Below are 26,108 nucleotides of genomic sequence, written 5' to 3'. Positions count from 1 at the left end.
TATATTTTAACATTTTTAGAAAGTCTCTTTCTATAAGTCTATAATATATAACTAAACTATTGTTGTATGTAAAGTAAATAAGGTTTTTTAAATGTTTAAGAAGCTTCATTTGAAATTAAATTAAAATGCAGAGCCTCCCAGACCGGTGGCCAGGACCCGGGCAGTGTGAGTGCCACTGAAAATCAGCTGGTGTGCCCCCTTTGGCACACGTGCCATAGGTTACCTACCCCTGAGCTGGAGTCATGGCTGGGTTGGGAGCCGGAGCTATGCTCCCCGCATAGCCCCACGGTGGGGGCTGCAGCTGGCGCCATGCGCCTCCGCCGCGGCTTGTACGGTTATTTTTAATAAAAGTCACAGGTTCTGTGAATTTTTGTTTGTTGCCTGTGACCTGTCCGTGACTTTACTAAAAATAACAGTGACAAAATCTTAGCCTTACTCAAAGCTAAAAGAATTTCCTACAGTGCAAGTGACAGATACGCCTGTTTTTGGGGTTGAAAGTCCTGAGCTCCCTCCCTGCTGAAGACTATGTATGTATTGTAGTATATGTAAGACTAGTTTGTGCCTTGAGTGCTTTGTTCTCGGCTCTTTACACCAGAAAATTGCAAAGTAGCTTCTGAATAAAGGAAGACGCTGCGGGAGCTCTGGTGTGATCTCCACTACGGATCTCTTTCCAGCCTCTGCAGTCAGGCATTGGTAGCCACTCACACCCCTTGCACAGGCAGAAAGGTGAACAATGACGCTACCACGAGTTAAAGGCACAGCGGACACGTGTTTTAATAAACTTTTTAAAATTATTCCTTCCTTGTGGAAGAGTCTTGGCACCTCCTGCTTCACTGATGATATCCCAGAATGCATCCCTGCTGTGAGATCACATCGAGGGTGGATTCAATAACTCTGCTGCGGTACGTGAGGGCACATGCTGAGCCATCATCTGAGAACCAGGACATGCCAAGAAGATTTCAGAGGAAGATAAGAGTTCATAAAAAGTTAGTTAAACTTTGTTTCTCTACTGAATCCCCCAAAGCCTGGGGACTTGGGGGGAGTGGGACCACTGGTGCATTTTGCCGGGCTTAACTCCATTTTCATGTTTGCATTGCAGTTCAGCATTCAGTGCCTGGTCTAAGCAGGTGCCCCTTAAAGTCAATGGAGCTCCGCTCATTTACACCGGAGTTGAATTTGACCTAGTGCTTCCAGACGAAGGATCCAGGAGGGGCAGAGTGCTACTCTAGTGTCCTAGACACTGTAGTCGTTCCACTGGGGAGCTCCAAAGGAACCAGCAGCCAGACATCAGTGAGGGCACACCCATTTCATTTCCCAGCTCCACAGCCACAGCAAAGGACCAAGGGGCTGCTTCTGAAGAGCCCTTCATAAACACACACGCAGCTAGCAAGGGCTACGGTGCCTCACCGGCTCTGATCCAGAGCCCCACAGGCTGGCCCTGACTGGTCTAGTTAAGCTGCTCACAGAAGACTCAGGTGTCAGGAGGGAGAGTTAGGATGGGGGCGGGGGCGCACGGGGAGGCAACATTAGATTTACTGAAAAAGCTGATGTGAGGCACAGCTGGAAAGGTGAGACAAAGGGGGAAAGACAGAGGATGCAAGGATGGGGGAGATAGGGCAGAACTCTGCTGCAGTCCCGTTTTAGTAAGCGTATAAAATGCTTATTCACTGCCACTGTAGGTGTAGAGTGAAAGATGTCATATTATAGGTCACCCTCAGTCACTTTCCCAACCCACAGGGCAATCGCTTGCCCCCCATACACCTCAACGCCAGCACAGATGCAATAGGCACCGACGCACATATACACACTTTGACTGGTGCATTATAGACTCCTGTGGTAAGGCAGGCTTCAGCATGACATATTGGAATCATTGTAGTACAGAGTTTCTCCTCACTGGCATGTGCAGTTCTGATCATTTATAACTCCACCTCAGCAGTGGTTTCTCCGACCTCTCTACACACAGAGAGAGAAGGAAATTTTACTTAGAGACCATGGAAAAGAATTCTCAGGAGAGCCCCGAGGTCTGTCACTTTTTAGATGTAAGTTAATGATTTTCTTTACCATTGCAGAATTTCCCATGTAATATTTATTACCTAGAGCGTAATAGCTGTCTGATATGTATGTGTATTCAGCACTCCTTGGAATGATAAGCAGACCACTGGATATTGCTGTTTTGTAATTAATTAGGCAGAAGCATCTAAGACAAGAAAGAAGATTCGCAAAAGATACAAGATCTGTGGATTGCTCTTCTGCATACTGGCGCTTTTTCTTATTCTGATATTTTTTGGTGTCAAATATTTCTGGAACTCTTCACCTAAAAAAGTAAGTAGATATTCACTGATCCAGTATTTTAGAGTGTCGATTCTACACAGTGAGATCAATCTTTCTACAATATTACACCTATCAATACTGCTAACTGTTCACTCGAAAAATCCATACAATATTGTGATAAACAGTTTTTACACTACAGAATATTCATGCTGACTTTTTTCTTTTCATTATTCAGACCTAGCCTTTAGTGGTTTTAGTGAAATATTTTCATAATTAATAATTGCACCAGATGGGATCTCAGCTAAAAAGAGTTTAAATTACTTTATTTCACCAGCAGCAAATTTTATGACAAGTATGAAAATATTTTCCATTTTGTTTCAATTATCTTACCATAAACTGGTGGAAAAGTCATTTTGCCACCACATAAAGAGGAGAAGAAGCCAGAATCTAGAATGATTGATTATCATGATTTATATTTCTTACTTTAATGTGTTTGCAATGTTAGGGGACAATGAGACAGACTTGCTTTTAGAGGCGTTTCTGCTAACTGGATTGTGTTCATTTATTTTCAGTTCCTAAGCCTGTAGTTCTCTTATCCCCATTGTGCATATCTAGAGTAGCACAAGGTAGATTGAAATAAAACAACATCAAGGGCCAACGTGTAACTCTGCTGACTCTACTGGCCCAATATTTCTTGGTTCTTCGGGGAAATTCCACTTTTAAAGGATCATTATCCTTAGACACATATTTTCTGTTTGATGAGATGTTCAAATAGCAGCGATTAGAAAAGCACGTATTTTGGAGCCAATTTACATGTGATAGGCTGGCTACCTTCCCCTCCAAACCTCCTCCCGCACCATCTTCCTACCCCACCAGTTAGGAGCATAACAGCTGACATACCATCACAGGTCTCTGTGGTCCATAGAGTCCACTATCCTGTCTACAACAGTGGCCATTACCAGGTGCTTTAGATGAAGGTCTGCATCATGGAGGAAGGTTTCTTCCTGACCCCAGATAGTGACCAGTTTATACCCTGAAGCACAAAGACGGCAGATCTTATAATTTTTTAATAATAATTTTATTAGTTTTACAATATGCAAAATACAAAACTATAGAGGCAGGAATGTTATTACATGTGTTGGGGGAATTGCAACGGGCATTAAGATTTGCAGTAAGGGAAAGTCCTTCTTTTTATTCTAGCCAGTCTGTAGCCCTGATTCAGACTTCTCACATCTTAAGCAACATCGCTAAATGTAGGCCAATGAGCTGCTTGTGCTTTATCCTTGCGCCCTTGTGGGGAGGAGTCTCTATATTAGGCAAACTTGCAAAATTGGATGGGTACCATAGCTTGCATGATGGCTCCCCGGGCTCACTCACACCGAAAGCAAGACTCATACTTGGACCCACAAACAGATGGGTGTCATGTATCCCACTGAGAGGGGTTTGTCTACCAGGCACGAGCCCTGATCTCAGATGTTGAAAAGACACCACTTATCATAACCCACATAAACACCTCGCAGGGACTGTAAACTCCCCACTACGCACCCGAAGCAAGAACATGGACCTCGGCACCAACAAGCCACTTCGTGCCTGGTCCTTGCCTTCCCCTGTCCTTTTGTCTCCTCCCACCAGGCTTCTGCTTGCAGATAAAATCCCAGTCCAGAGAGTGGCCCAAGAACAGCCTGGGGTTAGAGCTCCTGGACCAGATAGCAGGAGCAGTTGTCTTGAGCACAATGTGGGAAACCTGGGTCATGGGCTAGAAGCCCAGCTCTCTCAGACTCACCCTGTGGGCGAGATTTACCTCAGCACAGAGGGCCCGTGCAAGACATAGGCACTGCTTGAGCTGTCCCTCAGTCCTTGCCCCAGGGCTGAAAGGGGGATTTCAGTGGTACCTACACAGGCCTCGCACAATCTGTGCAGGGCTGAATTTCACTCTGCACAGTAAGGGGTGGTGAGAGGAGGTTCAATGGGGGGATGAAAGGGGTTTGATGGGAGGAACTTTTATGATCTGGCTCTGGTGCTGCTTGTGTGGGCCCTTCCAATGCTTGTGTCAGCCCTGGGGCTGCCTGGAAGCCTGGTCTTGCCTTTGTTACTTTACTTTACTACATCTGTTTAAAATAAGCTGCTGTTATTCAGAGCCGACATCTGGTGGAGATATTTTCATTCCAATCATCTGCGCCCATAAGCCGATTGCCAAGCAGTAGGTTTGTAACCGAGTTCAGCTGACAGTCCTGCTATGACAGCCTTTGGTTGGAGACGTGTGGCTCATACCTTGAAGGCCATCAGGAAGAGCTAGCCTCGGCTGCTGTGCTGCCCTCCAGGGAGCTGTCTAGCTAACAGTGGGCAGTCAAAGGGGCCCTGGCCTAGTAAGCCAACAATTGCCATAGCAAAGAGCACTATGAACTCATTGTGACACAGACTCCAACAGAGACATAGAAGGGGCAGGTTGCACCACCCTTATTCAGGGGCCACTCCCTGCTGCAGGCTAGGGCTGCCCCGAGGATTGTCCTAATTTGTGCCCATGTTTCAGGACTCCTGGTGGGGCTTTGCAGAGGTGCATAATCACCAGGGTACTGGTCCTCCCCAGCCATGTCCCCTCCCACTGCCAAATCTACCGCCTTCCTCTCCTGCCCTTCCCCCACCTTGCCTCCACCCTGGCCACAGACACCCCACGCACTTGGCACTGCTGAAAGATGGCAACCCAACTTACACCCGTCCTAGGCCCAGAGGGGCCCAAGGGCAACAATGAATCTGGCCCTTTGTCTAGCAGACAGAGGAGTGGTTGAACACTTCAGCCAAGTCACTCATCGAAGTTCCTGACATAGCAGCTGATTTGGAGTGCAAGAGGCTCTGGGTCAAGCCCCAAGAGCAACAGATGAACCTCATCCTGACACTGATTTCCGGTGGCTTAGATGTGACAGTTCTGTGAAGCACAGAAAGGACTCTGTTAATCATGTAAAGGCCTGGAGAACAATAGACCTACATGTGTAGTGCTACTAGAGGCCCCATGTGTGCCCAGTGCAGCTCTCTTTCTACAGGGATAGGTCTGGCTGACACAGGTCCAATAAAAGATATTACCTCACCCACCTTGTCTCTCCACAGATCCAAAAGGCATTGGTCAAGAAAGAGACTCCCTTTAAACACACCTAGCTTTACGATGTGAAGACCATTTTTTCAAAGCAGAATGCACTTTAAACTGTCAAACAGTCCAGGCCCCAAGTGTGATCGTTCTATTTGGATAAGAAGTGTCCCACTTCCTGAAAGTTTATTTTCTTATCATCAAAAAGAAATAAAAGCCACACACACATCTCCAAGCTGGGACCTCACAGGGTCTCTACTGTTCCTCTAGTTCAGGGGTAGGCAACTTATGGCACGCGTGCCAAAGGCAGCACGCAAACTGATTTTCAGTGGCACTCACACTGCCCGGGTCCTGGCCACCAGTCCAGGGCGCTCTGCATTTTAATTTAATTTTAAATGAAGCTTCTTAAACATTTTAAAAACCTTATTTACTTTACATACAACAATAGTTTAGTTCTATATTATAGACTTATAGAAAGAGACCTTCTAAAAACGTTAAAATGTATGACTGGCACACGAAACCTTAAATCAGAGTGAATAAATGAAGACTCGGCACAGCACTTCTGAAAGGTTGCCGACCCCTGGTCTAGTTACACACAGCCTGCCAGTCACACAATGGGAGCATAAGCTGTTAACCCTGTCAGGAAAGGTCTTCACCATGCTTAAATGAAAGGTGTTGGGGGACAGACTGCACAATATAAACATCACTACCGTATCTCACAGCTACCGCTGCACAGAGAGGCAGGGGTAAAGCAAGAGTAAGCATGCAATGTTACCCAAATGCATAAAGGTCCAAGCCACTAGCGATACAAATATTACATACAAACATCTAGGAGTCTAAACAATAAAAAATAAGAACATTACAAAGTGCTCAAGAGGAGCCATTTAACATTGCAATGGAGAGTCAAAGAGAAAATATTTCTAGCAGGAAAGTCAGAAGACCCCGGTCTTCTAATTATTAAAACAGAAGTGGCCAGCAAAGAAAAGGAACGTTGTGTTTGTGCCCTTTGGGCTTCACTGTAAAATGAAAGCCTGAAAAGTTTGGGGGGAGTTTCCTGCTTGTTTGGGTTATTTTAATGTTAGAATGATAAGCTCTTGACTTGGGGTTTGCTGGAGGACTCGAGAACAGCCCTCAATTGAAGGGGGACGAATTTTTTAATCTTTCGCAAAGAAAGATTTTTTTCCCCAATGGTGGATGTTGAAGTAACATGTTTGTTAACAAAAGCAAAACAGATTTAAACAGCCTGACCAAACACCCCTTCTCCTCTCAACTGCTCTGATTCCAGTCTCCGGTGATCTCATGAGACAACTCTTTCTCCAGCAGTCCATCGAGTCTTCCAGGAAAATCAGGATAGGCAAGGGTTGAATTTCTAATGTTAAAAAAAAAAAAAAGCAAGAATAACAAAACCCTTTTTTTAAACACACACCCACCCACCCACCCACCCCCTTTCTGGCTCTCTTCATAGGACTTTAAGAAGTAAAAAGTAGCAACAAACCAATTTTCCACTTTGCAGTTTTCCTTTGGAGCCATGCACTCCACCTTCATACATTAACACTGAAATAACCTGAACCTGCCCTTTAGTAACATTACAAGGACAAAACAAAGATGACAAGATAACAAACCAAAGTGATTATCACAATGCGGAGAGCTTGTTCCCCATGCAAATTCTGAGATGACTCTCAAAACTATCAGTATCTCTTTAGCCCAATTAAAAATTTCACAACTCTCCAAATAATGTGCAGCTAAGCCAAGCCTCCGAATGGGTTAGTTGGCCAAACTCACAGGAAAAATCATTCCCCTGAAACAGAAGGGGATTCTAAAGTAAGTCTACAGTATGGTTTCAGATTCTTTCGTGGATGATTTAAAGCACAGCCCATACTTTGCCTCTCTGAGCAGGCAGCACGCCAACATATTCTAGCCTTTAACCTATTTTTTCCATAAAGTAAAATCTATCAACAAGTATATTTTAAAAAATTCTGAATTTAACTATCAAGAGATGCTCAGGAATGTCAGGGAGACACCGAACATTATTAATGCATTTTAATTTTTAAAGTGGGAGGCAGCATGGTTAGAGCATTGGACTGGGACTGAGGATAGCTGGGTTCTATTCCCTGCTCTACTACTGGTTTCGTGGGTGACCTTGGGCAGGTCACTTTACTGCCTTGTGCCTCAGTTTTCCAATGTGTAAAATGGCAATAATGGTACTGATCACCTTTGTAAAAGGCTTTGACCCTACAGACAAAAAGCGCAATATAACAGTTAGGTTTTATTATTAATAAAAGCCCTTCTCCTGCCTCTCCGCACACAGTCAGGCTGCCCGGACTTAGGATTTGGCTCCATGAGGATTGTTGCGTTGATAGCCCTGGAGACACAAGCCTCTGTTTATCCACAGAATGAATACAACCCGGTGCAATCTCCCCCCATCCCCACCCAGTCTTTGGCCTCTGCTGTGAGTACCAACAAGAGGCCAGATCCTGCCAGCTGTGTGTGGACAGGTTTCTACTGGGAATTGGATGGAGACCCTCCAATCTCACTTCACACAAGCCACTGGGCAGCCACAGGGTGGTGAAGACTGGCTGCAAGTTGTCAATCTGTGGGGGAGCAGCTGTGCACCTCACCGCCAGACCCTTGAGCCAGCTTTCTGTCATTGACAAGAAAGAATAGAGAGGTCCAGAAAGGCACCTGAACAGCAGTCCTGGAGACGCAAGTGCTGCTTTTATCCAGAGAGGACATTTAGCAGGGGCAGCAGTGAAAGCTCCTCAGATTCCAGCCTCCCACCCCCCAAGTGCCACTGACTGCCCTAAAGGGGCTTCCTGTGGGGATGAGAGTGGTGTTTGCCTCTCCAAACCATGCAGCCCTCTTGTCTTGCTGCTGAATTAGAGAACATATTGCATTCAGGCACCGTGAGTACTCTCTTTTCCCCTCTTGGCTCTTCAGGGGTTTCTGTGCCCTTTGCTTGAGGTCTCTCTTTAGAGAGACACTGTTTTATCCTTGAAAGAGAATCTCTAAGACAACTCACCAGCTTTAACTGCTCCAGGAGGATCATTTGTATGCTTCAAATAGCATCTTCTACTATTCAGCCCTTAAAAGTCAGGCAACAACAGCAGGCTTGGCTACACTTGCAGCTGTGCAGCGCTGGGAGTTAAAGCTGTCTTTGTACAGTTGTGTAGGGAAAGCGCTGGAATGTGGCCGCACTGACAGCTACCAGCGCTGCAGTGTGGCCACATTTGCAGCATTTGCAGCGGTGTTGGGAGAGGTGCATTATGGGCAGCTATCCCAGCGTTCAAGTGGCTGCAACGTGCTTTTCAAAAGAGGGGGGTGGGGTGGAGTGTGACAGGGAGTGTGGGGGAGAGAGAGAGAGTGGATTTTTGGAGCCGACACTGTCAGCTCCCTGCCTTGCAAATTCCGACCACTTCCCCGACCCCTCATTCACTCTTAAATGCAGATAGCCTTCAGACCAGATAAGCAGCTGCTCCAACGGACTCCCTTCCCCCTCTCCCCCCCCGCCCCCCGCCGTGCTGTTTCTCTCCTCAAGCAAACACTAGCTGTAGACATTCATCCCCCTGCCTGCCTGCCTCATTCACAGCAAACAGGAGCTGTGTTTGTTTTTTAGATAAGCAGCTCCGGGAGCCCCGAGTTCACAACAAAACAAAGAGAGGCATCACAACAAAACAAAGAGAGTTCTTTAGTTAAAAGCATTATGGGAAAATTCCGGAGGTCAGTTACAGCATAGTAAGATTAATCACTGTTTACACTGGCACCCCAGCGCTGCAGCACCAGCGCTGCAGTCGTTATTCCCCAGGCAGACGTGGAGTACAACCAGCGCTGCAGCCAGGGAGATACAGCGCTGTATGTGCCTTGCCAGTGTGGACGGGGAGTGAGTTGCAGAGCTGTAAAGCCACCACCAGCGCTGCAACTCTCCAGTGTAGCCAAGCCCAGGGACAAGAGGGCTGCCTAGCACCATCCAAAGCTGGCAACAGCAGCAGCAGATACCTGTGAAGAGTAATACAGATTGTATCGGAGATATACTATTAATTCTCTGTTTGCCCATTTCAGCACAGGGAGGGTACAAGACATGTAAGTACTGTTATGCTGGAAGGTGTTCATTACTGCCTCCTATAGACCATCACAGACCTTTCTAAAGCTCTAAGCACCCTTCTTTCAGGCTAAATGGAAATAGCAATTAAGCCCCTTTATATGGAGTGATAACTGGAGACAATACATATGACTGCCTAAGGCAATGCAAAGTCTGAACAGGTGTTCTGAGGGGTTTCCTTGGGACTAACCGCAAACCAGGGGGTTGCTTTGTGTGAGGGCTGGTCCACACTAAGAAGCGGGGTCGAACTAGGGTACGCAAATTCAGCTACGTGAATAGCGTAGCTGAATTCGAAGTACCCTAGTTCGAACTACTCACCCGTCCAGATGCCGCGGAATCGAAGTCCGCGGCTCCAAGGTCGACTCCGCCACCGCCGTTTGCAGTGGTGGAGTACCGGAGTCGACTGCGGCGCTTCCGGAGTTCGAACTATCGCGTCCACATTAGACGCGATAGTTCGAACTCCGAGAAGTCGAACTCACCGCGTTGACCCGGCTGGTAAGTGTAGACTAGCCCTGAGAGGCAGGAAGCCAGCAGACACAGCCAGAGATGCAGTGATGAGCATGGCTCAAAAAGAGAGCAGAGACAGAGCTCCTTGGGGCACAGGACAGGCTTGGAAATTGTGAGAAAGGGAACTGCCTGCAGCTGAGAGCATGTGCTCTGTAAATAAACAGGATTGCACCACAGAACATACCTGACACATATCATCCATTTCTCCTTCTGACGGAAACAAACCCACAAGGCTCCAATATTGGCTAACTGCTTGGACCAAAGTGCAAGTGCCCGTTCCTCCTCATGCACGTCACTGGCCCTACTTATTAAGATTCTTGTACCTCATTATCTAATGCACACCTTTAGCTATGGGATCGCCACAGTGACCCCTCCGCCTAGGATTCCGTTCCCACAGTGCCAGTGTTTCATCATCTTCCTTATGGCTGGACAGAAGACAGACAGACACAACAGGAGCAGGCAAGAATTCTGTAGGCTTGGATGGAGCTTCCACACCATTTAAAGAGGAACAAGATGAAAAGGACACCCTGCCCCTGTAAAGGCCAAGCACACACAGAGCAGGGCTTCCCTCAGCTAAAGTAATGGGGTAAGGTGGGACTGGCTACAGGCGAGTCCAAGGCAAATGGCTAAGGCATACCCATCTTCGGGCATCTTCTGAGGAGAAGGAAGGGGTCTCAGCTCTGGCCTTCTTCCTAGAGATCTTTCTACTCTGACCCCATCCCACAGACTCACCCTCACCCCAGCCTGTCCTTCCTATATAGCACTGCACCTCCCTCATTTTCAGGGGTAGCTGAACCTCCTGTTGCTTGGCACTAGCGGTGCCCCCTCTGGTTGATACAGCACTGGTGTCAACGGGCCCTGGAGGGAGCTGTAGCAAGTCTTACTCAATCTGCATCATGCAGGACCTTGAGGCACAGGTGGGCCACAGGTTTTCTGTGTGTGCAACCTCAGCTGTGCCAGGGGGATGGAGTCCCTTGGGAGCACAGGGCCTGGACCAGCCAGTTTGCTAAATCATCCCTTAATCCACCACTGCCTTGAGAGTGAGAGGACTGAAGTGAAAAAGTGTGTGAGAAGGGGGCGGTTTATCCTGGCTCCTAAACCCGTCTACATTAGCACACCCACTGTCAGCCAGGAGTGGGCTATCTTGGCATAGTGTTGAGAATGGGTTAGACTTGTCTACACTAGCACTTGAACAGTCAACATTAGGTAAAGAATGTTGGGCTTGTCTACATTTAAAATGAAAGTGTTGCACCACTGTAGTGCTTCAGTGTAGACATGACCTACTCCCACGGGAGGGGTTTGCCTATCGGTGTAGGTAATCCACCTCCATGAGAGGCACTAGCGAGGTCAACAGAAGAATTCATCCATCCACCTAGCACTGTGTACAGTAAGGGTTAGGTCATCTTAACTATGCTGCTCAGGGATCTGGATTTTTCACACCCCTGAGCGATGTAGTTAAGCCAACTTTATTTTCTGGTGTAGACCAGGCCTGTGCTAGTGGAAACAGAGTTCAAGAAGGCATAGGGAGCCCCCTAGTGGGGACTGGAGTAAATAATGAATCTAGCATTACATAGGGAGCCAGTGGGGACACCCTGCAATTACTTTAGTTATAGATAAAATCTGCCTGTCTCACAACATCATTATATAAAATACATGTGCAGCATCAGCAAACAGAACCAATATCAACAAGTCCTTCCTCACCCACCCGGTCCATTAACCTTCATCATTCCTCTCCCATTAATCTATTTGCCTGACTTTAACGGACCCATCTTCTCAGAGGCCCAAGAGAATAACAAGGCCTTGCCAGGTGCCTGCAGGTCACCTGATTCCAGCTGTGTTGGAAAAAGGTACATTCTAGAGCCAGATGCCTCTGACTAAAGGTGCCTGACAGAATGAAAAGGCTATTTCATGAGCTCCTGTTTCACTTCTCTCATTATACAAGAACGGCAGAACATTCAATCAAATTAAAAGGCTGCAGATTTAAAACTACTACATTAATTTTCTCTCTCAAACAGTGCAGAGTTGACCTGTGAAACTCACTGTCACAAGATCCTATTGAAGCCAAGAGCTTAGCAGGTTAAAAATACAATTACACACTGATACGAAGAATGAAAACATCCACTGTTACATGAGATAGAATTTACAAAGTAAGAGATATAAACCCTTCAGACATGAGCCAACTGCTAACTAAGGCCTGGTCTACACTAGGGAGGGGTGTCAATGTAAGATACGCAACTTCAGCTACGGGAATACCGTAGCTGAAGTCGACATATCTTATTCTGACTTACCTCCCATCCTCACGGTGCGGGATCGACGGCCGCGGCTCCCCCATCGACTCCACTACCGCTGCTCGCTCTGGTGGAGTTCCGGAGTCGACGGGGAGCACGTTCGGGGATCGATATATCGCGTCTAGGGGTACGTCCAGACTATCCGCCGGATCGGCGGGTAGCAATCAATTTATCGGGGATCGATATATCGCATTTCATCTAGATGCGATATATCGATCCCTGAATGCGCTCCCCGTCGACTCCGGAACTTCATCAGAGCAAGCGGCGGTAGCGGAGTCGACGAGGGAGCCGCAGCCGTCGATCCCGCACCATGAGGATAGGAGGTAAGTCGGAATAAGATATGTCGACTTCAGCTATGGTATTCCCGTAGCTGAAGTTGCATATCTTACATTGACACCCCTCCCTAGTGTAGACCAGGCCTAGATGAGACGCGATATATCGATCCCCGATAAATCTATCGCTACCCGCCAATCCGGCAGTAGTCTGGACGTACCCTAAGGGAGTTAGTAAGAAACTTTCCCTCTGGATAGGTTATTCTAAATTGTCCACTTGCACCTTCCTCCAAAGCAGCTGGTACTGGCCTATTGTGAGTTAAAGGACACTGGAGTAGTCAGGTCTGGCAGTTCCTAGTAACTTTGGAAAGCTTGAAATCCAAACCTAGATCTGGATTCCATTTTTGCAAATGATCTTTATCTGTGTATTGGGCCAAACCAAAACCCCAGGTTGGGGATGTTCAAAATCCGGGTCGACACTTTGTGGGACAATTACTTTTGAAGTACACCCATCACTAACACATGAATGGACTGAGGGTCTGATCCTGACCTTCTGACTCAGGCAAGACTCGCGTTAAAGTCCATCTATCTAGCCTCAATTTTTCTGTAACATTTGTCACCATTGTATGCAAGCATGGAGGTTTAGGGTATTTTTCCTGGAATGGAGAGTAGGATTGAGCCCAAAGTGAGCGGAGCAGCTGTAAAAGCAACCAGCAGATACTAGAAAGCAGAGATAGCTCCTGCTCCAAAGCTCTGGCCTCTTGGCATTGGTGCTTAGGAACTTTTATAACTATCTGCAGAAACTGTGGTAAAAAACCAGTGTAAAACAATGGATTTTTTTTTTAAAATTGCTAAATCAACAAAAATTAAAATATTGGGATGGACCTGACTGCCTCTGCTTATATTTCTTGTCCTCCCAGATATACGATATGGAGCACACATTCTTTAGCCATGGGGAGAAAAAGAAGATTTTGATGGAGATAGATCCTCTAACCAGAACAGAGACATTCAGATCTGGAAATGGCAGAGAGGAAATTTTAGAAATACATGACTTTAAAAATGTAAGTATGCCAGTTTTTCTAAACCTTCTACAACGAGGCAACCAGATGGTCATGACACAGCGACGGTTTTATCTGTAGACCCTCTGGGAGTGACTTAAGGGCATTAATTATTACCATTAGATGGGCTTTCAGGGAGGGCCCTGCAGTTTCAGTCCAGTTTCTTGTAGGAAAGTGTCAATATCATAACTGGTACCACTGTTCACAGTCACAGCAGAGACACGAAGTGTGGAAGGGGAAAAACTTACTGCTATCTATGCTGAAGCCACTTCACACTGGGTATTTCCTTCTCTGATCATTTCTCTTATGTTAAGCAAGGATAAGACTGGACAAATAGTTGGATAGGACACCTCCACAAATAAGAGTTGGGAGCCTGAGAATTTTCACTGAGGAGCTCCAAGTATTTTGCAATAACTGAACAATAGCCCTCAGAGGTATATCCAATTACCTCCATTAGACAGATAGGAAAACTGAGGCATAGACAGGTTAAGTGACTTGTCCAACACTGCCCCGCATATCCAGAAATAGAATCCAGGTCTTCTGATTCCTATTTCTGCCTGTACTTTAACCACTAGACCATACTCTCCCATATATTAGATATCATACCCTATCCAAATTCTTAGTCCTATTGTTCCACCCTTTTGAATTCCCTCTACAGTTCCATTGCAGAGTTAGTCTTCACTTACTTTATGCAAGCTTGACTTCAATGGAACTGATAATGTGCTTAAAATTAAGCACATGCTTAAGATCTTTGTTGGGTTAGGGCAAGGAGTGCTCAGGGAGATCAAGTCCTAAAAGCTGTTGTATAGTGCTGCTCGAGTTAGCTGAGTGAGTGATGCCGCTTCACGGCGTGCTTTGGAGATCCTTCAGAAGGAAAGATGCTATTCTCCCAATATGCTCTCAGGGGCATTTAATACCAGAGCTCTTCACCGTGGGGATGGTGATGTTCCATGAAAACCTGGTTTGAAATCAAGATCTAGTCATTGGATTTATCCTTGCAGATGAATGTGACTGTAGTAAATCTACAAAAAAATGGCATGTTTGCCTGTCAGGAGAGCATCAAAACCTCATGACCAGATAAGAAGATCTATTTGAAACCTAGTTATAATTCCTAGGGAAATACTCTGCTTGGTGCATGTCCTGAAATCTTCATCTAATAATCTAGCAAGAGTTGAAGGCTGAAGATTCATATATTCAGAATGGCCATATTATACTTTATTCATTTATTTGTGATGACTAAAGCATGCGATAGTTACAAAGAAGTGGGTATCAGGATGGCGTTTTATTAAGCTCTTCCTTTAGCTATTTGTAAATAGCACCACTCTCCAAACCCATATATTGCAATATCCCTTAGGAGATCTTTTTAGTACATCTTAGCACCATTGCACAAAAACTAACAAAAAACGTAACTAAACTGTGATCCAATGAGATTCTCCTTGTGCCGCTATTTAAACTTTCACATTTCATTTGCCTGGTTGTTGTTGCTTTTAGGGAATAACTGGCATCTTTTTTGGAGGACTTCAAAAATGCTTCATCAAAACTCAGATTAAAGTAATACCTGAAACTACGGAGGCTGAAATACAGGAACCTGAGGTATGTAAATAAAATAAAATAAAAATCTGCATAAGCCACCCCATGTGAAGCTGACTTTGATAGTTTCATCTAGGAAACAGAGCATGTTCTCATTGGAATTCCATCTGCTCCGTCCTTCACTGACAGTTTGCTACTACGGAACAATGAGCATTGCGATGGTTTCATAAAATGATCCTGTTTCAGAGGATTGCTGGTAAAAATGACAATTCAAAGAGACAGGATCAGACAAGACAGACAAAATCCCCATCAGTACAATACCAAGAATCAAGAACAATAATCCTGTTGTAGTTAAAAGGCCACACGGCAGCTCAGGATTAGCAGACGCCAGAAGTCAATCTAATGATTTCTTCCAGAAAGATCTGCCTAGTGCTCTGTGAGAGAATTATGCAAAGGACATGAAATAACAAGAGCAGCCACATTTAGGCAACAGTGAATCACTAAGGCCCTGATTCAGGAAAGTACTTATTTATGTGCTTAAACCCCATTGCAGCCAACAGAATTTAACCATATGCTTAAAATTATGCATGTGCAGAAGGGCTTTTCTGATTCAGGGCCTAGATTCTGGGAGTTATTTTTCCTTTGAGTTTTCAATCACAGATTCTTTGGATATTTCATGAGAATCTAGTAGAGCTTTTGGGTCATCAAATAACTATGATTTTTTAATCTTTACCAAAACAGTATTTCCCAGGAGAGAGAACAGAAAGGGAAAACACAGTGTGATAAACTAAGATTTAAGATCTAGTCGTTTCTTCCTGTGCATGGCTGCATAGCCAAGAAAAACACACACTTGGCGACTCCGATCAGCAATCATTTCTCTCCTCCACCCAATATCCCAATAATAAATAGATGGTGGTTAAAGCAGATCAAAATCTGAAGGGGAGCTCAGCAGCTTTGAGAGCTGTTGTGATGGGCCTTGGTGTAGTTTAGCAATGGTAAATAGCACACTGCATACATGTAGTATTTAGTAAGTTGCTTGGTGCAATCCAATGCAATACTCTTTTGTATAGCCTCGTTCATAAAATCTGCATGCCAAAATACACTACAGAATAATGTAATAGGAGAGACATCTGGTATAAATGACAGAAAACAGTGGCACAAAGGCATCTTGTGAGGAATAAATGAAAGTGCTTGACCACAAATTAGTAACAGAAGGAGAGAGAATTTAAGAGGAATGAGCAAGGGAGAAAGGAGATGCTTTAATCTGAGATTTGAAAGGAGTTGGAGAATTGATGAATCAGGGAATACAGAAGGCTGTTCCAAATGGCAGTAGTTGCAGAGGAGAAGGCTCTTGAAGCAAGATTGAGTATGTCTACACTGCAATCAGAGGTGTGATGTGACTGCAGCAGATGTAGACATACCCAAGTCAGCTTTGATCTATCAAGTTCTAATAACAATAGCAGTGGATCTGCAGCAGCACAAGCGGCAGCATGGCTTGTACGAGCCCATCTGGGACCCTGGGCATGGAGCGGCTAGCCCACACTGCCACAGCTTCACTACTAGTGTTACTGGAGCAAGCTACCTCCAGGCTAGCTCGGATATGTCTACACATGCTGCAGTCTCACCTCTGACTGCAGGGTTGGCATACCCACTAAGTGACTGGAGAGAAAAGAGAGCTAGTGTCAGGGCCGCCCGGGGGGGGGGGGGCGAGTGGGGCTATTTGCCCCAGGCCCCGGGCCCCGCAGGGGTCCCCACGAGACTATAGTATTGCAACTTTTTTTTATGGAAGGGGCCCCTGAAATTGCTTTGCCCAAGGCCCCCTGAATCCTCTGGGGGGTGCTGGCTAGTGTTAGGCTTAGTTCTGTTGGCTAGGAGCATGAAAAAAAATCACGTCCCCTAGCCGACAGAGCTATGCTGGCAAAGCATTTGTAGCATAGGCAAGCCCTCAGATAAGCAAAGGAACTGCAGGAGGCATAGAAAGAGACAAGATCCCTGATTATTCTGCTGTCACGTCCTCAGGTATAAACCAGGAGTAACTCCATTAAAATCAATGGGGCTTACTCCATGAGGTCACATCTACAGTACACATGCTACAGCTACACAGCTGTAGCGTAGATGCTTCCTGCATTGACGGAAGGGGTTTTTCTGGCGATGTAGGTAATCCACCTCCCCAAGTGGCAGTAGATAAGTTGATGGAAGAATTATTCCAGCATCTACGCTGGGGGTTAGGTCAATTTAACTATGGCACTCAGGGGTGTGAATTTTTCACACTCCTCAGCAACTCAGCTCAGTTGGTCATAATTTTAACTGTACACCAGGGCTAGAGGTCAGAACTGGGGCCCTAAACCTGTAAGGCAAAATCCATGGAGCTTTAAAAACAGGGAGTGTATGTTTTGCACTGTTTTAACAAGTAATGTCTTTAGCAACGGAATCTGAGGAGGGGTAGAAGCCACAGGAGGTGGTGGGGTCTATGCTGGCACACCAAGGTGACACCTCCTTCTTCTTTCAGGAAGATGAACTGATGACTACCTACTTGGAGCAATCCATGGTCTGGATTCCAGAAGAAAAACCTATTGACAACAAAGAATTCCTAAAGAGCTCCAAAATTTTTGACATCTGTAAAAATGTGACCATACACTGGATCCACCCAACTCTAATCACAGGTAAAATAAGCTTTTCTCTCACCCCTGCAGACGCTCACAAGAGATGTAATGTGTTAACCAACCTGCATCTCCAGGAACAGCTTTGCAGTCAAATTAACAGTTCCCGTCTTTCTCTCTGAAATTTTGTATGCTGCGAGCTGGCCCAGAACAAGTTTCCAAAGTGGAGTTATAAATCAGAGAAATGAATGTGGACAGATCCTTTTTTACTACCACAAGAAAACAATCCGTGTAATCTAACTAGCTAGGCCTTTTCCCTGCAATAAGTCAATCTGTCCTTCATTATCAGCTCTCAATCAGCCTGCCCTCTGTCACAGGAACAAAGAGAAACATTTCTTTGGCACTTGAAAGGAAGCCAACAATGTCTAGAGAAGATGAATGGAAACCAAGACAACTAAATTCTGTCACTGATTCACTGCGTTACCTCAGGCAAGTCACTTAGCCACTTGGTGTCTCTTTCCCCATCGTGAAGTGGTGATAACAACACTTACCTTTCTAAAGCAGTGTTGAGAGCCTGGGATGAGAGGTACTAGAGTTAAGGCAAATACTGTTCTATTATTGAAAAAGAGAACTGTGACTGTTGTGTTCGAAGTAATAACTGTCAAGAGTGTGGAGGTCAGTTAGAAAGACAACTGCTCTGTTGTGAAGCTCAGTTAAAGTGAAGGATCAGATAGTGGGAGTCTCCTGCTTCCACCAGAACTCCACCTCAGGCAGGGGTGGTGGAACCAAAGTGCGCTTGGGGGGACAAGGCCCCCACAATGGAAGCATCGAGGGGATGATTTATGTTTCCACCTCTGCAACAAGCAAGTTGTTTGATGTGCTCAGGCGAGGCTGGGCCCCACAGCTGCTGGGGACGAGAGCGCGACCCCAGGGGCTGGAGAGGCTGCCATGGCATTGGGGAGCAGGTGGGAAGCAGGGTGATCAGGCCAAGTCTCAGTAATTCCCCCTATGCAGACCCCCCATCCCGCTCCCCACCTATCCCTGACACCCCGACTTCCCCTCCCCCCATGCAAACCACCCACCCAATCCTCTCCTACCCAACACCCTGACTGCACCTCCCCCATGCAGACCACTCACCCCACTCCCCTCCTATTCTTGACACCTCGACTGCCTCTCCCCCACCCTCACTCCCCTCCTACCCAATACCCCAACTGTCCTTCCTCTGCCCCGCTGCCCCCGCCTCCCTCTGCTCCCAATGCAGAATGCCCATCCCGATGTCCTCCCGCTGCCCCTGACTCTCCCATTCCCCATGCTCACTGCGTTTAGGTTTCACTGTGCCGCTTCCCCAACCCCAGTCAAAGCAGCTTCCACTGCCTCTGCCCACAAGCCAGCTGCCTGCAGCATGTAGAGCGCCAACATAAAAGCATTACATAATCAGAACAAATTCTGATTGGCTGAACATTCCCCAAGGGGGCACCTTGTACGATTAAGCCTCTTGTGGGTGTCTTGTGGGTATCACCCACAAGACAGGCTGGTGCCATTGTGGGACTGTGAAGGAAGGAACAATGTCAAATGAGAGAGATCTGCATTTGTGCCCAATAGAACCTGTCCATGGGCAGGATCTCGGATGACTTGCTTTGAAAATGTATCAGTTTGTAAGGGCTGGCAGACCAGACACTCTGTGCCTGGGCCAGTGTCTGATTCCATTAAGGCCCATGACTATATAACACTCTTCTTCTCTACACACCTGCAACATCCTCCAGAGCAGGTTTTCTCAAATAGGGGTCGCCACTTCTGTAGGAAAATCCCCTGGTGGGTCGGGCCGGTGTGTTTACCTGCCCCGTCTGCAGGTCCAGCCGATCGCGGCTCCCACTGGCCGCGGATTGCTGCTCCGGGCCAATGGGAGCTGCTGGAAGTGGCGGCCAGTACATCCCTTGGCCCGCACCAATTTCAGCAGCTCCCATTGACCCGGAGCAGCGATCCGCGGCCAGTGGGAGCCGCGATCGGACGGACCTGCGAACCGGGCTGGTAAACACACTGGCCTGGCCTGCCAGGGGCTTTCCCTACACAAGCGACGACCGCTGTTTGAGAAACCCTGCTCCAGAGTAACTGTAAGCTAGTGGGATGGCTCAGCAGACAACACCCAGGTGCAGTCAGCACGTTTTGTGACCCCAGGTGTGGAGCCTTCTCTTCCCTAGTATTCACCTCTCTCTCTTTTCTAAGTAGTCAATTTACAGCCCTTCTTCCAAGCACCTGCACAAGGGAAGGGGGAAGGTGAGCTGAAATGAACCCCTTGTTCACTGGAGACAAAGTTTTCCCTTTGCTCCTTCTCACAGCAACACTGCAGGCATTTTTTTGCTTGCTTCTCAGTTTGTATAACATGGAGCTGTCTGTGTGTTGTGCACAGAGAGCAAGATGTACAAAAGGAAGCAATTCTTTACCCAATGCACAGTCAACCTGTGGAACTCATTTCCAGGTGATGTTGTGAAGGCCGAAAGTATAACTGGGTTTTAAAAAAGAATTAGATAAGTTCATAGAAGATAGGTTCATCAATGGCTATTCGCCAAGATGGTCAGGAACACAACCCCATGCGTTGGGTGTCTCTAGGCCTCTGACTACCAGATGCTGGGACTGGACGACAGTGGATGGATCACATGATAAATTGCCATGTTTTGTCCACTCCCTCTGAAGCATCAGGCACCGCCGCTGTCAGAAGACAGGACACTGGGCTCAATGGACCATTGGTCTGACCCAATGTTCTTACAACATTGGGCGTGGTTTAGTGCTGTTTTGGATTTAGTGGGGCATTGTGCCATATCATGCTAGAGGTGAGCACACCACCTGCAACTTTTGTCCCTGAAATGTCTCCAGGGAAGTTGTTTGTAATGATTGTGCTGTTATTCTTAGCTCCTGAGCTGCATGACTTTGAAGACGGAGGGGAAGATAATGTCCACTTCCTTGTGACCAAACGAGACGGGGCTGAAAGACAGAATGAGCACCATGTGGATAAGGATGTGAGGCCAGGAACCAAACGCCGGGCCCGGCAGCTAACTGAAGAGGATCTTCCTGTAAATGACTATGTGAGTCCTTGGGCATTATTGGGCAACTGTCAATATTTCACTCTCAGGCTGAACTTCAACAACAGGAACACTCTCAAGCTACGTCATCTGACCTACTTGAGCACCTTTTTCTGACCTCTGTCTGCCCCTGACATGTGACTCTTAGCAGGTATTAAAGCCCACTGCATTAAAACAAGAATCCCAATAACTGATGATGACATTAGAAGTGGTGATAACAACACTTACCTTTCTAAAGCAGTGTTGAGAGCCTGGGATGAGAGGTACTAGAGTTAAGGCAAAAATGTGTTCTATTTTTAAAAAAAAAAGACTGACTGTGTTGTTGTCGAAATAATAAAAAGAGTGTGAGTGAGGGAGAGAAGAAGACAACTGCTCTGTTGTGAAGCTCAGTTATGTTGTGGAACGGTCATGCCAATTAGGGGTTTTGTTTGAGCTAATGCTCATAGTGTCCCCAAAACATAGTTAACTCCTAGCACAGCATAATGGCTGCAATCCTTCTTCATAATAGGCGAGGCCACGGTTCTTTAGTTGTAATATCACATTTGACCTGCCTATGGAGGACTAAGGTAGATAGGATGGTCTAGTGGGCAGGGCACTGGTCTGGGACTTGGAAGACCTGGCTCAGCCACAGACTCACTGTGTGACCTTCGGGGAGCTCAGTAACCAACCCGTGCCTCAGTTTCCCAGCTCTAAAATGAGGATGATGCTTCCTTACCTCCTAGGGATGCCGTGAGGCTAAAACCCATTAGTGACTGAGGAGTGCTCAGATATTAGTGATGAGGGCTGAGAAAGTACCAAACTCGATAGAAAACGGTGCACTACAAACGGAAATTTCAACCAGTGCTAAGACGTGGTGGGCCACTCAAATTCCAGAATAGTCCACTCCAAATGTTCACGTTGACTCTGTTAATTGTGTGCTGTGCTCATGCCCTCCTCTGTGGAGCCAGGCTATGACTATCCCCCCAGGAGTAGCATTACCACCTGCTTCTCCTCCCAAGTTCTGGTGAGTAACTCAGGTAACCACTGGGTGATTTTACTAGATTCTCACTGGATCTTGTGTGGACAACAAAAACAATATAGCAATGTATAGCATTGAAGTGCTGTACACATATTAATTAATCCTCATTGCATCCCCATAAGTGAGGTAAATATTATTAGTCACATTTTGCAGCTGGGGAAACCAAGGAACGGAGCAGTTAAATGGTTTGCCCAGTGAGTCGGAGACAGGATTGCAGCTCAGAAATCCCTGGCTCTCAGTCTTGTGCTCAGACTATGAGGCAGCAGCACTTCTAAGACAAGCTGGCTCTCTTGCTTTGGGTCCTGTTCCTTCTAAGGCCAAGGAGAACTAGATGAAATAAGAACTGATTCAAACCTCTATCCAAACCTGGAACCACGCCCAAAACGAACCTTCAGAAAACCCGGATTGTCATTGTCACACCTTCCTGGAGAACCAGGGAAAAGGCTGTTCCTGCTGTGCTCCAAGCACTGGAATACCATGAGTGCTTTAGTCTAGGGGGGTTCAATTAGCTCAGATACAGCATCCGAAGTTTGGGGTGCTGCCCCGAACCTCTGAGCCAACACTAGTTCCACTGCCAGCCAGCAGACTGCTCAGAAATGCTGTCAGATCTCAGGGGTCTCCCAATATTCAGAGCCCCAAACCTGAATGTAAGCACTACTGAATGGCCCCTCTTCCCCTTGTCACTCACGTACTAGACCATCCCAACTCACCCTCTGCCCCCTTCCCCAGTCCCTGGTGGCTCTGCCTCTCTTCCCATTCCCAAGATCCCAGGGGTTCTGCTCCTCTCCTCACAAGACCACCAGGGATTTAGTGGCTTTCCCCAGCCTGCTGCTTCTCTGCTCTCCCTCCTGGTACCCTCTGCTGCCTCCCCACGGCAGGCCCATTGGAAAGAAGGGGCAGAAGCACTACTTGGAGCGTGGCCCCCTCTAGCCAGGAAGCAGTGGGGAACAGGAAAGAGGGGCAGCATGGAGGGCAGGGAGTGTGAAGCTGGCAGCCGGAGGACTAGGAAGGAAAGGGATGGGAGGAGGCCGGGGTGTACCACCTGCCAACAAGCAGAAAGTGAGGTCCAGAGTTCAAATTTGTCAGATGCCATCACAGGTGTCCAAGGGCTGAGCTCTGAGCTGGGAGAGACCTAGCTTGGCATCTCTGGGGCACGGCTGTGCTCCACTGGGCTGGGGTATAGGTGCTGGGTTCATCTGTGGGAGGAGGGATAGATCAGTGGTTTGAGCATTGGCCTGCTAAACCCAGGGTTGTGAGCTCAGTCCTTGAGGAGATGATTTGGGGATTTAGTTGGGGATTGGTCCTGCTTTGAGCAGCGGCTTGGACTAAATGACCTCCTAAGGTCCCTTCTAACCCTGATGTTCTATTATGGCAGGATAAGCATCCCCCTAGCGTTTGGGGGGGCTAGTACTCCATCAGCACAGCAGCTCCCCATAACTAAACCCAGGGTTTGTGCTCTGCCCCAGGCACTTTCTCCCTCACACCCTCTCCTGGTTGTTTTCTCTTCCAGACAGAGAACGGACTCGAGTTCCACCCCTTGTGGGATGAACAAGGCTACTGCTGTGCTCAGTGTCGCCGTGCCAACCGATACTGCCAGCGGGTGTGTGAGCCTCTGCTGGGCTATTACCCGTATCCCTACTGCTACCAGGGAGGAAGGGTTATCTGTAGAATCATCATGCCATGCAACTGGTGGGTGGCACGCATGTTAGGGAGAGTGTAGGGCCACACAACTGCTGAAGTAATGGAACTATAACTAATGTATGCCCTTGCTGTATAAAGGGACCCTATTGTACACTGCCACTCAGCTAGCCTCCCTGTATTACAAGCCTGTAAAATGCAGGCTGTTAACTCCTTGATTCCTGCTGTGTGCTCCAGCCATGCCTGGCTGATCGCACCGCCTGTACTGCTGTTCTATTCTATTCGATACCACACTCATCCCTGCCGTATCTGAGTGCCTGCTGAGCACAACAGGTGCAGCCTAACGTTCCCCTGCTTGTGGTGAAATGTTCATGGACAGCATGCAAAGGATGAATAGGCAGGATTGTATCTGTGCTGCACCCTAAGAAATGAGCCAAACAATAAATGTTTTCTATGAGCAATTGCAAAGAAAAGTCATTTAAACTCAATCTGTGCTGCTTAGTGGGTCTGACAAGTGAGCTCACTGTGCAGCTCCAGAGCCAGCTAACACGCGGAGCTCAGGTTGCAGGTCCCTCGCTGGGCTCAGCTAGCTAAGGTCATATAAAGGCGAGTGAGGGTTGCAGCACAGTATCCGTATCCCTGTTTGTGCCAGATTGCATACAGACTGACTACACTGACCTGGCCATTCCCTCAGCACCTCTCTAGACACAGAAAACACACAGGACTCCCATGGGCACTTAGTTCATCAGAAATCCAGGTGCCAGGCGTTCGCATGCTGGCACTCTGCCCTCCGAGTCAGCATCTCAGCACGATGCTAGGGGCTGCTGGGCTACGGTAGATGCCATCATCTGGCTGAGATACTAGGGCAGGTACCTGTCCCATTTGTAGTCATTAAAATAGCCCATGACACTTCTCACAAGTCCTGGCCAGTTTCCTGCTTGTGCAATTGCATTCTGCCTTCTCACATTCCCCCTGCCTTTCCAGTTGGACACAGTGGTCTTCACTTCCATTCCTAAGGAAAAAACAGCCCCCACATGCTGGTTACTGCGTATTTATCCATCTGGAAGAAAACAGAGTCTTCACTCTCAGGTTGGTTGCAACAAGTCAGAGACAGATTACTTTCCTGACACTTGCAAGGGGAGAGTAAACCCAGACAGGGTTTCCCCCCGTCCCAGGCAGGTCTCCGTCAGATAAACAATTAGGGCAAGCATTTATACCTTTTGTTACAGACAATAATGATCAACAACCGCATCTTGTTTATACATATTCCTTCTGATATCTTACTTTTCTCAGCAGTTCCTGCTATAGTCTATATTCCATTCTTATCTAACACAAGGTCAAAAAACAGTATTGCTTACAGTTTTTTGTTCCACTCACTTTCCACTTGCCCAGGCCTTGCCTGAAATCTTGAGTTATTAGAGCTAGTGTTATCCTGACCCTTATTTTATTCCTAAAAGTTAAGATATCTGCAAATTCCCTTTATCCTTTTCTCTGCTTCCACACTCCCCCCTTTTGTGCTTCCAGCATAACAATCACTCTCAAACCTCTATTCTCATTAAATCTTGTATTTCTCTAGCTCACACGGTACAACCTTCTGGGGTTTAATTGAATACAATGACAAAGCATGGTTAGTATGAACATGGAAGGTGCTATTATTAGACATCCTTTACAACAACAACAATAACCTAACCCTAAACTAAACAACAACAATAAAAGTATTAACATTCCCATTATAATAATATGATGGGGTTGCTGTACAGCCTTAGTCATAAAACACAATACTTAATACATAAAATACAATACTTAATACATAAAATAGACACTCCATAGGCTGTATGAAAGGCATACTCTTCGATTTGATATATATTTTGGAGCATATGAATTTGCCCTTGTTATTCAGAGATTATCTGGACCTCTGGTAGGAGTGAAAGCAAATTTTGGAACTGGTCAGGTACTAAGGCAGTCCAATTAAAGGATATCTGAAACCTAAGGGCTGATTGTAAAATTCTATCTGCTGGCCAATAAATAATATTATTGCCTGTAGCAGTGGTGAGATTAAAATGTATGTCTTGTGAAGTGGTGGCCTTAACACACACACTGCTGTCATTAGCTTGGAAAAGCAGGTGTCCTGTCAGGGTATTTCCTTGTCCCATACCTTCCCAACACATGTCATAAACAGTGACAACTTCTCCTACCTTCAGCTTTTGTACCCACTGAAGCTGCGGGGGCTTTAAAGGCCAAAATGTCCATTGGCTTCCTATCCTTATCCAAACATCGGGCATTATTCCAGGAGCACTGACTGTAAGTCGGCTAGGCATACCAGGTGGTTAAATTTCCCAAATATCTCAGTGAATTAACCAATCCCACTTGCATCCTCCCCACAGACCCAGCAGGATTCGGTATGTGGGAGCCCATACCCCTCCAACCAGCCCGTATGCTTGGAAAGAGCACTGTGAGCATCTGCACTTCCACCCTGAAAATCTCCAAGTATGTCTCCATGGCCACAGATCAGATGGCATTCCTGAAGCACTAGTAAGGGCAGTGGGCCAAGCCTGATGTTCAAGAACACTCTGAATGGCCATGAGCTGGTTATTCAGAAAATCTTGAATTTCTGAACATGCCAGATACCACTGCAATCCCTCTCCTGCCTCAGTGATATTCAATACCATCTCTG

At 46.7% G+C, this 26,108-nt stretch overlaps 1 protein-coding gene and 1 long non-coding RNA gene across 4 annotated transcripts in view; one reads left to right on the top strand and one right to left on the bottom strand.

Annotated features, from left to right (window-relative positions):
* The first annotated feature begins 1,846 nt into the window (after positions 1-1,846).
* Positions 1,847-23,886, top strand: TNMD (tenomodulin). Of its 2 annotated transcripts, none has more exons than XM_039487458.1 (7): positions 1,847-2,021; positions 2,188-2,322; positions 13,434-13,574; positions 15,063-15,164; positions 17,611-17,764; positions 20,609-20,781; positions 23,307-23,886. In XM_039487458.1, exons 1-7 carry the CDS (start codon positions 1,992-1,994, stop codon positions 23,514-23,516), a joined length of 945 nt encoding a protein of 314 aa, XP_039343392.1. In that variant the 5' UTR covers positions 1,847-1,991; the 3' UTR covers positions 23,517-23,886. The 2 variants fall into 2 exon arrangements, with proteins under 2 accessions (XP_039343392.1, XP_039343391.1); XM_039487457.1 differs by having other exon boundaries at positions 1,847-2,039.
* Positions 1,858-26,108, bottom strand: part of LOC120371572 — a 29,841-nt gene continuing 5,590 nt past the window's right edge. Inside the window, exons 2-4 of one of the 2 annotated variants that reach the window (XR_005584443.1) lie at positions 6,599-6,719; positions 3,172-3,304; positions 1,858-2,314 (exon numbers count right to left, since the gene is read on the bottom strand). This is a non-coding gene — a long non-coding RNA (uncharacterized LOC120371572). The remainder of the gene's footprint in view (positions 2,315-3,171; positions 3,305-6,598; positions 6,720-26,108) is intronic. The other variant, XR_005584444.1, reaches the window with a different exon arrangement.

This window comes from Mauremys reevesii, linkage group 9 (assembly GCF_016161935.1).
Source record: "Mauremys reevesii isolate NIE-2019 linkage group 9, ASM1616193v1, whole genome shotgun sequence".
NCBI lineage: Eukaryota > Metazoa > Chordata > Testudines > Geoemydidae > Mauremys > Mauremys reevesii.
This window is presented reverse-complemented; position numbering and strand designations above follow the sequence as displayed.